Source organism: Cavia porcellus, unplaced genomic scaffold, assembly GCF_034190915.1.
Source record: "Cavia porcellus strain 051 isolate PalLab524CR breed Dunkin Hartley unplaced genomic scaffold, mCavPor4.1 scaffold_1, whole genome shotgun sequence".
Classification (NCBI taxonomy): Eukaryota; Metazoa; Chordata; class Mammalia; order Rodentia; family Caviidae; genus Cavia; species Cavia porcellus.
The window spans coordinates 156,228,353-156,242,301 of record NW_026947484.1 but is presented as its reverse complement, the minus strand read 5'-3'; the positions used below and the strand labels follow the sequence as shown (position 1 = coordinate 156,242,301).

The window sequence follows — 13,949 nt, the reverse complement described above, 5'->3', positions numbered from 1 at the left end:
AAAATAAAAGTGGAAGTGCATTTCTGGAGATAATGGTTTCTATTTTTAATTAGTGTGTATATATGTGAGCAAACATTTACTGCTAGAACGAAAGTTCTATTCCATTCTGAGCTTTATTTTTATAGATATAAAACTATGGTTCTACAGAAATCATATAAATCAGAACAGGGGAAGGAAGGACTTCTCCTCTGGTGTAGCAGGGCTCTTTTTGAACTTCTTCTGAAGAGTTTACTAAAAATCATAGACTGATAAAATGCAAAAAAAAAAAAAAAAAAAGACTTTAATGGCTTATGAGCTGATGATGCAATCAGATCCTCATTTAGTTTTGTTGAAAACAAAGCACTGGAGATGCCTTGACTTCCAGAAGGATTTGTCATCCAGTAATTAAAGTTATTCCTTTTCTCAACCCTTATTACCTGGTTCAAATTGTTCTTTTCTCTCATTCGTACCATCGCGGGGACCTCAGGGACACAGGAAAGTTGGCAAGTGAATGACGGCGTGGGCTCTGCCATGAATGCAGGAGGGGTGTTTACTGACAACAGGGAAGGCCTTTTCCACCAGACAGCTCTGAAGCCCACTTCCAAACAAAGTGATTTGGAGGTGGGCACTTCCAACTAGCCCTTCCAGAGAGTCCCACAGAAAGCTGAATCTTCCCTCCTGAGCACATCACACGAGTTGGAAGCTCTCTGCGTCATGTTTGTACCTAACTCGGGAAGATTTCTCCCATCATGTTGCAGTCCTCGGCACAGACTCGAATTATAAGTAGACATTTAATAAAGACTAGGAAACACTTGAAAAGGAGACACACTTTGGCACCAGCTTATCTGCCCTGGGAACCCTCTTGCTATTTCATTTTCCCCAGTAAAAAGCAGCATTCCCAAACAGTCCAGATTTTCTGGAAGGAATTACAAAGTCTCATGCATTCTCAAATACTCAGCCTTGTATCTCAGAGTGAGCTCCCAGCTATTTCAAAGAGCATAGCTTTTCTGTCACTGGGCATGATGTTAAAAGGAAGAATGAAAGGAATAATGAACAAAGGGAAAAAAGGAGGAGTGAGTTTGAGAGTGGCTTTTGAAGAGTTTTGGCTGTATTTATTCCCCTTTCTCCTGTACCTCTTCTGTTAGCCATGGTGACAGCAAATTTTTTTTTAAAGAAAATGACACACTTGAATGGAGCAGAAGCCCTGGAGGAAATATTACCCAAGGTCACAAGCGGTCTCTTCTGGGCTGTCCTTGAGCCTGGCAGAAAATTTCACTCACTAGATGAATCTCCCTGGTGGCTTCCTTTTCTTTGTTCAAACAATCATTTTCCAAGGGCAATAATTGTGGCAATATTATTGATCATAGAAAGGTTAAGGAACTCATCTATACTTGAAATTTCCACACAGTAGTTGATAAAACCGTAGGAAAGTTTTAACCCAAGAAATTCAAGTAGAATCCTCATTCTTCTGCATTTCCTTTGGCTATTTTTTTTCTTGAAGTGTTTAAATAACCTCTGTTTCTTTGCTCCACTTTCACAAGTACCAGAGATGAATGAGATTTTATTTCTTCTACCAGTAAACAATAAACAAGTAGCGATTCACACATTATCTTAATATCTCCGATATCTCTTCTTAAAAGTCATATACGTGATTATTTTAAAGAAGTTCAAATTTGGAATTGGAAGACAACATTGACTGTGGTCCATTTAAGCGCACTGAACTAATTATCTATAAAATAGTGGTAATAACCTTTCTGTATGATATTATCCTATGTATGTGAGAGATGTATATGAATGCAGGCAGTATAAATACATAACAAATCAAAATGTAAGCCCAGTAAAATTAATTCTCCTTTTGTCTGTTTTATAATGTAACTTTTGTAAGAAGGGAACACAAAAGATTTTACAAGCTTAGTCTTGCCAAAAAAAGCAATTCACACGTCATATCTGTAAACAAATTATTTATTTATTAATTTAATAATGAAGAAAATAGAAAAAACAGCTTGGCTGATCATACTAGCAATTTTATAGGCATAGTATTTGTAGAGAAAAAATCAAAACATCAAACACTGAATTTCACAGTTAAACCCACATGCAGATTGTTGGATGATGTTACAAGACTTTTTGATGAAATGCGTTAAATATAAAAATAATTCAATGCAATTTTCATTTAGCACACTGTATGAAAATCACTTTTTAATGTGATTAACAAGTTTACCATCTTTCTCTTAAAGTGCCATGTTTTCAAAGTGCTCTGTAACATTAGGATTGAAGCAAAGGAACAAATACTGTAATGCTCCATAGTAATACAGCCCCCAAATAAATGAAATTAGATGTTAAGTAGATATAATCCACTTATAGAACAAGACAAATGAAAGAGACCCTCGATGTACAGTGAATAATACTTCAAGACAGAATGGTTGGAGGTACTTTTGCATATACACTCTAATACAAGCATAACATAAATGAGCATATGGTTAAATTGTCTGTTTTGTAATGATTACCATTTCCTAGAGACAGTAAAAGGGAAATTAAGAAAGAGAAAAGAGATACAGAAAAAAGAGAGAAGACAAAGAGAGGAAAATAAAATTCACAATTCTTCAACAATTCATTTGACTAATCCTCAGTACCACCAATAGTCCCTGAGAGCATCTTCCAGACTTTGGTATACATCAGAATTACTGCTAGGTCTTGTGAAATCACAGGCTGTTAGACCCTTCCAGTTTCTAATTTCACAGGTATGAGAAGAAGAAACCAGAAACAATTTCTGGTAGATACTGATAATCGTCATTAAATGACCACTCCAACATCTGGTCCATGCCTAGTCCTGTGTGTTTTTTGAATATTCAGTGTCTACATCATTGATTAAGATGAAAAACACTTGTAACAATGAGATGCCTAGCTCTCACTCACATAGGAGAATAGATAAGAATATAGGAGAGACAGCATGGATTGTATGAAGACTTTGGAAGTGGTTCTCAATTTTGGCTACTTTGCAGAATGAAGTGAAATGTGTGTGTGTGTGTGTGTGTGTGTGTGTGTGTGTGTGTACAAAAGAATCAAAAAAATATTTAATGTTTTCATTTAAAATGTATTACAGTAAAAGACACATTGATATTTATCCCCCTCAAAATGCTCCCTGTCGCTTCAAATATACTTATCACATCATTCTTGGGATTCTCAGAAGCTGTTCTAGAATCTTCTTTCGTGACTGTATTTAGTTGGGCTGCCACAGACACCTTGAGGTCCTGAATTGACTCAAAATGGTAACCTTTCATGGTCATTTTGACTTTTGGGGGAACCAGAAGTTGCGTGAAACCCAACCCCATGAATCAGATAGATGAAGACAAGCGGCAGTGTCTTTGCAAGCCTGCCTTTCTGCTGTATAGCACTCCAGCAGCACATTCACCATATGTTTGAATGCACCTCACAAAAACGCAAAGAGACTTCCAGAACTGCTTCCATAAGTAGCGAGACAGATGGAGACTGTTGGAAACCCTGGAGATACCATGGCGAGACAGAGCAGTGGATCAGAGCAGAGAACCTGGTGGGCTACACTGGCTGGTTTGATTCTATAGTTATTGCAGACTATACCACTTTAGTCAAGAAACATAACTCTTCTCACCAAGTTGTTCTTCCTGGTATATCCAGAATGAGATTGCCTAAGGAACACAGAAAGTACTACTTTAACCAATCCAAGAACCAGGGGCTGGGCGAAGTAGGCAGCAACTTCTCAGCTCCAATAAAATAAAGAGGTAGGATCTTGCAACAAACCAAAACCCCCAAAGCTAAGTTTACCTGAAAGACAGCTCTGAGAAGTGGTCATTTCTGTAAGGTTCTCAATTCTAGCAATAATGCTACTCTCCACAGGCAATTTACAAGCATCATCTATGAGTTAAACTAAAATACGTATAAAATGAGAAGAAACTGAAACAAACCCAATCCCAGACATCCAGCTCACCAAAGGCAAACCCAGGGGTGGTGAGGAGGAACAATCTGAAGGCCACCCACTTGGCTTCTCTGAAGTAATAACAACAAAGCAAATGAACAAGGCTCTAGAAAAAATCAAATCAAGAACTATTTCTCAGATCTCCAGATATGGTAACCATAATGAAAGACATGCTTAGTGACATGCTTAGCTGTCTCTAGAGCAGAGACAGATTTTTTTAAAAGTAGTAAGAATGATGGAACAACTTTTTGTGATGCAAGGGGGAGTATTTCGAGAGGAATTAATGGAAATACAATTTTTTAAAATTTAGGCACTCATATATTTTGAGATATATAGATATATATGCATATATATATATGTGCATATGTACGTATTGTTCATCTAAAACTAATGATCCATCTAAAGGATTCATCTAAAACTAATGAAGTCTGAAGTTCAGGGGTGCAGTCCAGGGTTAAGTCATTTATGAAAGTGTCCAAGGAAAGGCGAGAGTGTAGACTGGCTGGAGAACTGCTACTTCTGAACAATTCCTTTCACTACCTCTTTGGAGTAAAGATATGCCCTGTGGGTCACAGTTATGTAGAGAACTTCAAGGAAATCAAAAGCCCTAGAGCCACTCTGATGCTCATCTAAAAACTAATACCAGGGGTAATTTAGAAAGCAGTGTGGCTGTTGATTTATTATGGACTACAGGGTTCGCTCACAAGTTTGAAATAACTGAATTTAGGCAGCTGAGCTGCATACTCACCCAAGTTTCTTTTCCACTCAGTGACATCAACTAGAGTCTCTGGGGTGTTGGCATGTGTGGCTAGGGGCTACAACTACCAAGTGTAATTATTACATTTATTCCACTTATTTAAATTATTTACTACTTCGATTTAATATGACTTGCCCCATAAATAAGGCTCCCAGGGACAAAGCACTGTATGTGGTTCTTTCACTAGTCTACCTGAGATAGAAACACATACAAAACAAAGGGCATTTTGAAATAAGGTTTCCATGGTAAATTACTGCTCTGGAATACATAGAATGAATATTTTCATGTTTAAGTAAATATGCATGCAATGCAGTCCTTTTCTGAAAGGACCTAGAGGTTTGAGCAATCTCTATTTTATTTTTCAATTCATAAGTTTTATTAGTAAAGCTAAGATGTATAGTAATTATATTCATCTTGGGGAACTGGTTCATATGCATATTGTATCTTGATCCTTTTTCATTTTAAATTTATTTTTTCTCAGTTTTTTATTACTGCATATTTTGTGATATGTAGTAAATACATTCATCAAGGGAAACCATCTGAGATCAGCATAGTGACTTTCAAAAGAAGAAGAAGATAAAATCTAACATCCTACTGAGATCCTTGGGTAGAAATTTCTCCAGGCTTTATGTCTTCCGGAAAACACTTGTAAAATATCCTGAAAAATAATAAAACGACGAGTAGTACTATGGATATAAACATTCAAAATAGCAGACTACTGAGTGCTTTCTGTTTCTTAGAAAGTAGATTGTAATGCTAATTAGGATGTGAGGATGCAAAGGCATCAATAAAACACTAGATACGCAAAACGAAGTTGTGGTCTTTAGTTCTACTTTCAGTATTTATGTAGCTAAGCAGTACATACTAGAAAAAATACGTATTTAGGCCTTATATGTAAAACTCACACACACCACACACACTGAGCCTTATAATACTATAGAAATAAAGGCATAGAGCCCATTTAAAGGCCAGTGATCACTAATAACCATTGCTCTTGCCTTTAAAATGGTAAAGAATTCTGGAATCCTAGCAAAGAGTTTGATCCTTTGCTTCCGTGGTCTGTATCTTGTGGCACAGTCTCTGTATTTTTGTCTTTGAGACCTTGTCAGGGACCCATAGAACTCACTCCTTCAGGGAGATTATTTGCAAAGATGAGGCCTGATTTTAGAGTCACAAAGGAATCTACTTGGGTTCCTATGCTTCCTTCGGTCTCTCCTCCATTTCCCCAAAGCCTGAGACCAAGTGCCACAGGACTGAAGCCCGTGTGCACATGTGTGTGCAATGGACAGCACAGAAAGGGACATGCCAGCCCCGAGGAGAGGAGACCTACGCCAGGGCTTTCATTCAATCCTGCACACAGACCAGACTCAAACTCACCATCTGCTACGGAATCTCTTAGTCCCTCCTGCTGTTCAGGGAGCATCTGCACTGTCACCATGTCTTTGCACCATATGCTCTTGCTTCTCTCGGGTTCCAGACAAATCAGACTTCACAGGAAGCAAGGCCACCACCTCCGGACTCCCCCTGCTGGGCTCTGACGCTCTGTCTTGTGATGACTCTTCAGATACCCCTGTCACCTGCCCAGGGTCACCACCTCCTGGCCCTGCCATGGCTTGTGCTGACCTTGCACGTTGAGTGGCCTCTGCTTCTCCTCCCTCTCTGTCCTGTTCTAGTCTCCTGGTCTCCCTTGCCCCCTTGGAAGGTTCTGGAAGCACTCTAGCCCCAGCCTTTTCTGTGGAGGCCACTGTCACTTCCTGCCTGCTCAATGTGGTCTCCTCTGCCACCACAGTCTCCTCAGCTGCTGTTTCCCCTAGCCCCTCACTCCCCTTGAGCCTGGTTTCCTCCTCAGCAGCATCTGAAGAGGAGGTAGCTGTATTTGCTACTGTTTTCCCCTCGGCTGTCTTCAGATCTGCCATCACCTCCTTCCTCCCTACAGCTGTCCCTGCCTCTCTCTTTTGCTCCTCAGCATTCACTGTTCTTTCTCCTGTGGCCTCATTCCTCTCTGGGCTGCAGTCCTCTATCTCTCCTGTCTCCAGCCAGGACTTCCGATCTCCATCCTCCTCAAAGTCCTCCCCCTCTGCTTCCACATTGAACTTTTTTGCCATCCTGCCACCTCCCTCCGGCACCAGCTCGTGGGTCACCACCATGGCCTGTGTTCCTTCTGGCCCCTGCTGAGACCCTTCCTCATCCCCTCTGGCCAGTCCAGCAAGGCCACCATGATCCAAGGCTGTGCACTCCTCAGCCCATCCTATGTCTGGGATGATCCGCTCAGGGACCTTCCTCTCATCCAGGGACTCATTGCCAGGGCCCTCTGATGTCCCCTGTCCTCTATAGCCAGCCCCTTCCCCCTGCTTGGAAGGAGCCACGGGCTCCTGGCCTTGCTGCTCTGTGTCTCTGGCTTCCCTCAGTCCTTCTTCTCCTTCTTCTTCCTTCAGCACTGTTTCTTTTCCAGGTGTCTTTTCAAATTCAGTTGTTGCGTCCAACAAACTAACCACTTTTCCTGCAGGAGCATCTTCCAGAAGCTCTGTACCTTCATTTGATTCAGTTGCCTCTGTGGGTTCTACATCTTCAGCATCAGATTCCTTTTCGTTTCTGAGTGCATTTGCCAGCTCCTCGGATCTTGTGTCCTTCATTGTTTCCCTCTTTTCCTCTTTAAGTTTTTGCTCTTCCTTTAATGTGTCTTCATCCTTCTGTGCGTCTGCCCACGTCACCACCTTTTTCTCAGACTCAGTTTCCCTCAGTGATGCTGTGGGCCTCTCACCTTTCCTCCTGTCTTTTGCTACACCTAATTGCTCAGGTAACACATCTTCCTTGTCATCTTCCCTATTAGGTACCAGCTCAGTCACTGTCTCCTCCCTCTTGATGGTTTCCTTGGGAAGATCCACAGAGCTGCCGTCGGAAGCCCGCATGGGACCTGCCTCCATCTCGGCCTCTTCTGTTGAGAAGCTTAAGGGTGTTTCTGCTTCCAGAACTTTCCTCCCCTCTTTGTCTGACTCCACTTTCCCCAGTGTTTCCTGTTCTGCCTCATCCTCTTTCAAGGATTCTGTGTCTTCCACAGGGGCCATGTCCTCCAGCTCTGTGGGTGTTTTCTCTACACTTCCATCCACATCTGGCCTTTCGAGTTCAGTCTTGCTCACAGCCACCTCTTTGTCAGCCTCTCCCATCTCAGGAATCCCTGACTCTCTCAAGATCACTTCCTCCTGAGGATGCTGGGAGCTCTGTACTGTGCTGTCTGGAAGCACTGTCTTCTCTGAGCCCTGCTCCTCTGTGGGAGAAGCTTCATTTTCTGTCTGCCTCAGCACCTGATCTTCAGCAGTGCCCTCTCCACTCAGACTTGCAGAGTCTCTCGCTTCTGCTTTTCCTGTGTGATCTAACTCCTCTCTCCTCAGCCTTCCATCCTCTCCCGCATCTGTCTCTGCCTCACTTGCCAGGTCCACAGGGATCTCTCTTGCCACCAGTAATTGTTCAGCTGATACTGGCTGCTCTGCTGTTGGCTTCCACTCCCCCCAGGGAAATTCATTAGCCCCTGCTTTCTCCTGATGGACTGCAACCTTTTCATCTTCCATTAGGTCAGCATCCTGGTATTGGGAACCTGTATCAGCTTCTGTTTCTGCTTTCTCCAGAGCATGTGCTTCTTGTGTAATTTGCTTGGATTCCTTGTTTGAGTTGAGCACTGCCCTTTCCTCCATCACTAAGTTCCTAATTGATGCTACAAAAATAAAATGAAAAGACAAGGTTACTTCAATCAAAACAAAGGAGATGTTACATATAATTTTATGTAATATTTACATCACAATGGATTGACATGCTATCAAGGAGGCATGCATATTATGTATGAAACAATGCAAACTTGGTTCTAAGGTGCCACTAACTATAATAGTCTCCATGATTTAATTAGGGCCTTTCATTATGAAAACAAAAGCTTTCACATTTGATGAATGTATTGCTATTATACATTAATATTAAGGTAGGCATCAGAAAGAATAGAAGTAAGCAAGTGAAAACTCTCCATTCCTGATGCTTTAAAATCAATAAATTCTCTCTCCCTCTCTTTTCTGTCTCTTTCTCTTTCCATATACTTACACACATACATACATACATCCTAACATCCTCCTTTCTCTTGAAATACAATCCTAACAGAAAAATGCAATAAAATAATATTCAATTTTCTTTAAAGCCATCATTTCCTATTGCACCATGACATGACTGTTTTCTAACTATATTTCTGCTGATACTCATGTGAACATACAACAACACAATCATATCACAGAGAGGGTAATTGAATCATATATCACACCCACATTTTAAAGCTACTATATCTTTATTTAGTCATCAAAAAACTTTGAAGCTCAAAGAAAGACTCTTTACTAAAGACACCAATTTGTATTACAGGTCAGGATACCTACCATCGACATTAAGAAATGGATTTGCCTTTGGCAAAATAGGATCACAGAGGAAGACAGACTTTGTAGTCTGGGATAATTTTCAACATGAATGACCTTCTTGAAGTATTTAATAATGCTCATCAATGATTTTCTGGCAAATCCAAGTCTACTACATATCACCTATATAGGTTAGTACATTTTTTAAGAGGCTTGAAATTAATTTCTTATTATTTAATGAAAACATATATTCTTGAATGATCCATGTAATCTAAGGAAATGTGTATCATGCTTCTTACTCAGTTTTCCACCATAGAATAATAGGGCGGTAAAAGATTCCAAAATGCTCACCCTTACAATTATATTGCTCTAATCTCTTTCATTTACAAAAGACATTGGGCTATATATTATAAAATAAACTATCATTCCACGGTGTCAACCTTTGAATTATGTAAACTCGTGAAGTAAGTGTCTTCCTCATCTCTTCTTACCAGTGTGCTTTGTTGGTTAGTTATCTTATCTGCAATACATCACTGACAATGTCAGAGGCATCTCGGCCCTGTTCTTCTGTAGTCCTAAGACCCCATCCAGGACTGTTTCCACTCTATTACTTCCCTAAGGCAAATGTGACTACCCTTAGTTGGATTCTGAGTCTCTTGCCAATCAGTATGATAAAGCATTTTAAGGTAAGGTGATATGTCACAGCCAATGTGACATTTTGCTTTAAGAATGTATTTGCAAGGTAACTTTTATTGTCTTCTTTCAAAGGAGTAAAACAGAAAATTCAGCTCTATCATTGGGGCTGAGGTTCACTTTTTTTAGGTGGGCCTCTGACTATATCACAGAGATTATTTCCTAAATTATATCTAAAAGCTCCCAAAAAGAGATGTAGACTCTAACTGCTCAGAGTAACTATGGCAAATTCATACAGTGCATTTTATTTCACTACAGATTAATGCTGAATTCAGAACCAATTACATTGAAACAAGAAACAACGTGTCCATTGTCTCTAATAGTCTATCTTGTTTCTCTCCAAATTCCCGCATGAAAGGATTATTAAAAAGTCAGTTATGAAAATCACTTCAATAAGGTCCTCTGCTTTGCGAAGATGTCTTCCAAATTTATGGATTAATTAAAGAATATTCAGAAATGTCAGGGTATGAAATGGCTTAGTCATCATGTAATAATATACTGTCTAAATTCTGGGAAAGAGTACTCACAGCACCCGCTGAGCTATTCTATGAACACACGCACGCGCACACACACACACACACACACACACACACACACACACACATGCATACACACACATTATATGGAAGCTGGACAGGACATTCCAGAAGCAAGGGAATAAATGTGATTGAAGGTTTTCTTAGAAATACAGTACAAAAAGGTGACATATGGCTCTTGATAATAACCTCATAAGATCTTTCATTCAAACCTTACTTGAAATAAATATTTGAGAGCAAGCAGTATTCACAAGTGAGAAACCTGATTTGGTGGGAAAAGTGTATACTTAGGTGTCAACTCTGCCACTTATGCAGCATGTACCCTTGGGAAATCACCCCTGTCCAGTCTTCCATTTCCTTATCTGTAAAATGGGAAGAGTCATTCACTCGCAGAATTCTTGTGATGGCAAATAAGACAGTTCATGTAAAATCCTCAATGCCCTGCCTGGCATTAGAAAACTAGCGAACTTTCCATCCTCTCGCCCTACAGCTTGCCATCATTGAGACTTTCTAGTTTGAATTAGATTGGATCCATTGTGACTATTCCAGCTGTTCTAAAAAATAAATGTGTGGGGAGCAGGACTAGAATGCTTCTGGTGAAATGTTCACTGTGAAAACTTAGGGTCCCCCTCCTGTAACTCAGCCCATTGCTTCCTTAAGTGTCATCTGGCCTTATGCTGCCTAGTAAGAAGTGGAGTTGGTTTTGGGTCCTCTACTATTATCCATGAAGCCTTGGCTGGCTAAGTTATTCACTTAAAATAGGATAAAATCTCAAATGTCTCTTGGCTCTTACTGACATGAAACATTGGAAGTGGCAATAATAGTCAGACATTGCATGTGTTTATTCATTAATAAGATCATGCAATGAAAAATTGGCCACACACGTACTCAGACATACTTTCACATCAGAACATTTTTAAGAATTCATCTGCTACATGTGAAAAAGCCTGATTTCAAGGACATGAAAAGTTTGCCCAAATACACATGAGTCACGGTCTGTGGAACCCATCTCTAATTGGCAGCCTTCCAGATGGAATACCATCATCAAAAGCCAAGTCCTATGCTGATGGCAGAGAATCCTTTCCTAATTAAAAGAAGAATGAGAGGTTCAATGAATCATTGTGAGGTACAATGTGTCTCCGCTCCTGGTGTCTCCAGCTGGGTCAGAAATGGCAAATCCACCTCGCTCGCCCACGAACTGGGAGCTGTGAATTAAGGCAGATCTGAAAAATCCCCACCAGAGATTGAGAAGTCAGGGTCCTTTTTTTCATCATAGGCACCGAGATATTGAAAAAATAATAAAATTCATAACTGATGTCAGTTTCCACGCTCCCTTTAGGCCTCTCTGCTACCTCCTGCCATCGTGTTCGTTAGATGAAAAGTGGAACAAAATGGGGACGGGAGGAAGACATGAGGACAGCAAGATGAAAGATGGAAATGGGCTGTCTTTTGCAGAGCATTTCTGAAGGCAGTAAGGCGCCCTCACCTCCACTGGCATCAATCTCCAGCTTGCTCGTGGGCATCCCTCCCTGTCATCTGGGCTAATGCCAGACTCGGCATCATAGTGGCCGTGGCAGCCAGGTGCCAAGGTTTCGCTTATTATCTGTCCAACTGATTGGAGATCATGCAAAGTATCAAAAGGTACAAAAACAGGTCATGGGACGTCACTGAGCTATCTCACATCATTCAAGCAAGTGGGGTCCATTTAAATGCATTCACATTCATCTTGTTTCAAAATCCGTGAAGATTAAACAACTCCTCTACATAATTTCACAAAGAAAACCCCAGATACAGAGGACAATGGTGATGTAAAGAGATACATCCAAAGAAACACTTGTGTTAAAAGACGAGTGGCAGAAGCGGTGACAGTTTGCCAAATGCACACACAATGAAATGATTGAAAAAGCAGTTTAGTTGCTTTTCACTTTGTAGAAACGTATGTTGTGGCTTTTACGACACCAATCATCACTACACTGTGCATGTTTCATCCACTAATAGATTTAGTGATTTGACCCCAGTCTCACTCCACATGGACAAAAGCAAGAAAAGAAAAAAAAAACAATACATGATTCCTTATACATTTGACAGTAGAAGCTGATGCATGAATTCCTGTTATCTGTAGTTGATTACTTGCACGGACTTCAGGATCTTTTATTTAAGCCCCAAATTCTTATACCAACTATCAGCCTGGATAAGTTCTTTTGATTTATATCTAAGTCTCAGTTTACTTGTCTGTCAAAAAAAGACAACTCAGTGGTTATTGACAGGATTAAGTGAAGGTAGGTACCATCCAGAGGAGTGATGTTGAACCTTTTAGAGATTGAGTGCCCAAACAGCAGCCCAAAATCCACTTATTTATCGCAAGGTGCCAATTCTGCAATTAAACCTGGATATTGGATGCTCCAGCCGCTGGGGAGATGTGGGCGTCACCTGGCTCATGTGCCAACAGAAAGGGCTCTGCATTCCACAGGTTCTCCATCACTTGTCTGGAGCATTGCTGTATCCAACCTGTTAGCAAATTTCGTGCCCTTAAACAATGGTACTAATGATGAGAGGCATTTTTGTTTTAAGTGTTACCATCCAGTGTGGTATGATCTAGGCAAAACTGTAAAGTCAATTAAGTTTGCTTTTAGCTCCTAGCACTTTCCTACCTTCAAGCTTGCTTTTCATCTGATGACTCAAGGCTTGAAATATCTCTGACACTTAATGAGATGCTTCTTTCTAGTTAGCAAAAGCTGCCTTGATAGCACTAGACCTAGATCTGCCTTCTGAGATGAAACACCGTCTCCAAAATTTCTGTCCTTTTTCCCTACGTTGCTTTCTCTTTCCCTGCACATCTTCCTTCCTCCTTTGTTGTGTTCTTTTTTCCTGCCTTTGTCCTCCTTTAACATTCTGATACAGCTAATCTACCAGAGCTCGAAAATTTTCTCTTGCTTAGAGTGAATTACTAAGGGATGATCATTTGTTGGTTCCTCTGTGTTCAGAAACAAGCAGTGAGAGATCTGCCTCCTGGGGGTTTCACAGGAAAATGGTAGCTTAAGTATATTAACCTTACCAAGAAAAACGTGGAAACTGCAGAGGAGCATCACATAGTTCAAATACATTCTCTTTAAAAAGTATTCCTCCTCCATGCAATACATCAGATAAGAAAACTTCTTACACTGCAATAGTTTGGAGGTGACATCAATTCACTGTAACTATGTTACAGTTAGGTTTGTTGCCCAGTTTGCTAACTGAAATTTTTATTTTAGGAAGTTTGTAAACATTATGTATGCTATATAAATACTACATAAAGAATTTAAGTAAGCAGTGCGTTTCCTTGTATATGAATTTGTTTGGCTGAGCTATGGAAATCACAAGGATAGTAGGAAAGGGGTGTGTGACTTAGAAACAATTATATGAAGGTTTGCTTCATCCTTGACAAGATATATTAGGTTTTTCCAAGTTGTCTATAGTTCATAAAAAATATGGCTTACAATAATAATAAATAATAAGCAATAATGAAACCACTAGTAGCTATGAACCAAAAGACAATTCTAAGAAGCCAAACAATACTAGCACAAGTTGAAAATTACAGGTTTCTCCAGATTGATAGTGAAGCCTGTGCTCGTGACCCTTGCCCATATCTGCTCTCTCACCCCAGCAGAGGAGGC

General features: G+C 40.3%; 1 protein-coding gene across 3 annotated transcripts in view; it reads right to left on the bottom strand.

Annotated features, from left to right (window-relative positions):
• Positions 1-1,925: 1,925 nt before the first annotated feature.
• Erich3 (glutamate rich 3) overlaps positions 1,926-13,949 on the bottom strand; it is a 102,164-nt gene continuing 90,140 nt past the window's right edge. For all 3 annotated transcript variants that reach the window (XM_013143102.3, XM_063258250.1, XM_063258245.1), the window contains 2 exons: positions 6,063-8,394; positions 1,926-5,343 (listed from right to left, as the gene is read on the bottom strand). In XM_013143102.3, coding sequence (XP_012998556.2) covers positions 6,098-8,394 — 2,297 coding nt within the window. In that variant the 3' untranslated portion in view covers positions 1,926-5,343; positions 6,063-6,097. The remainder of the gene's footprint in view (positions 5,344-6,062; positions 8,395-13,949) is intronic.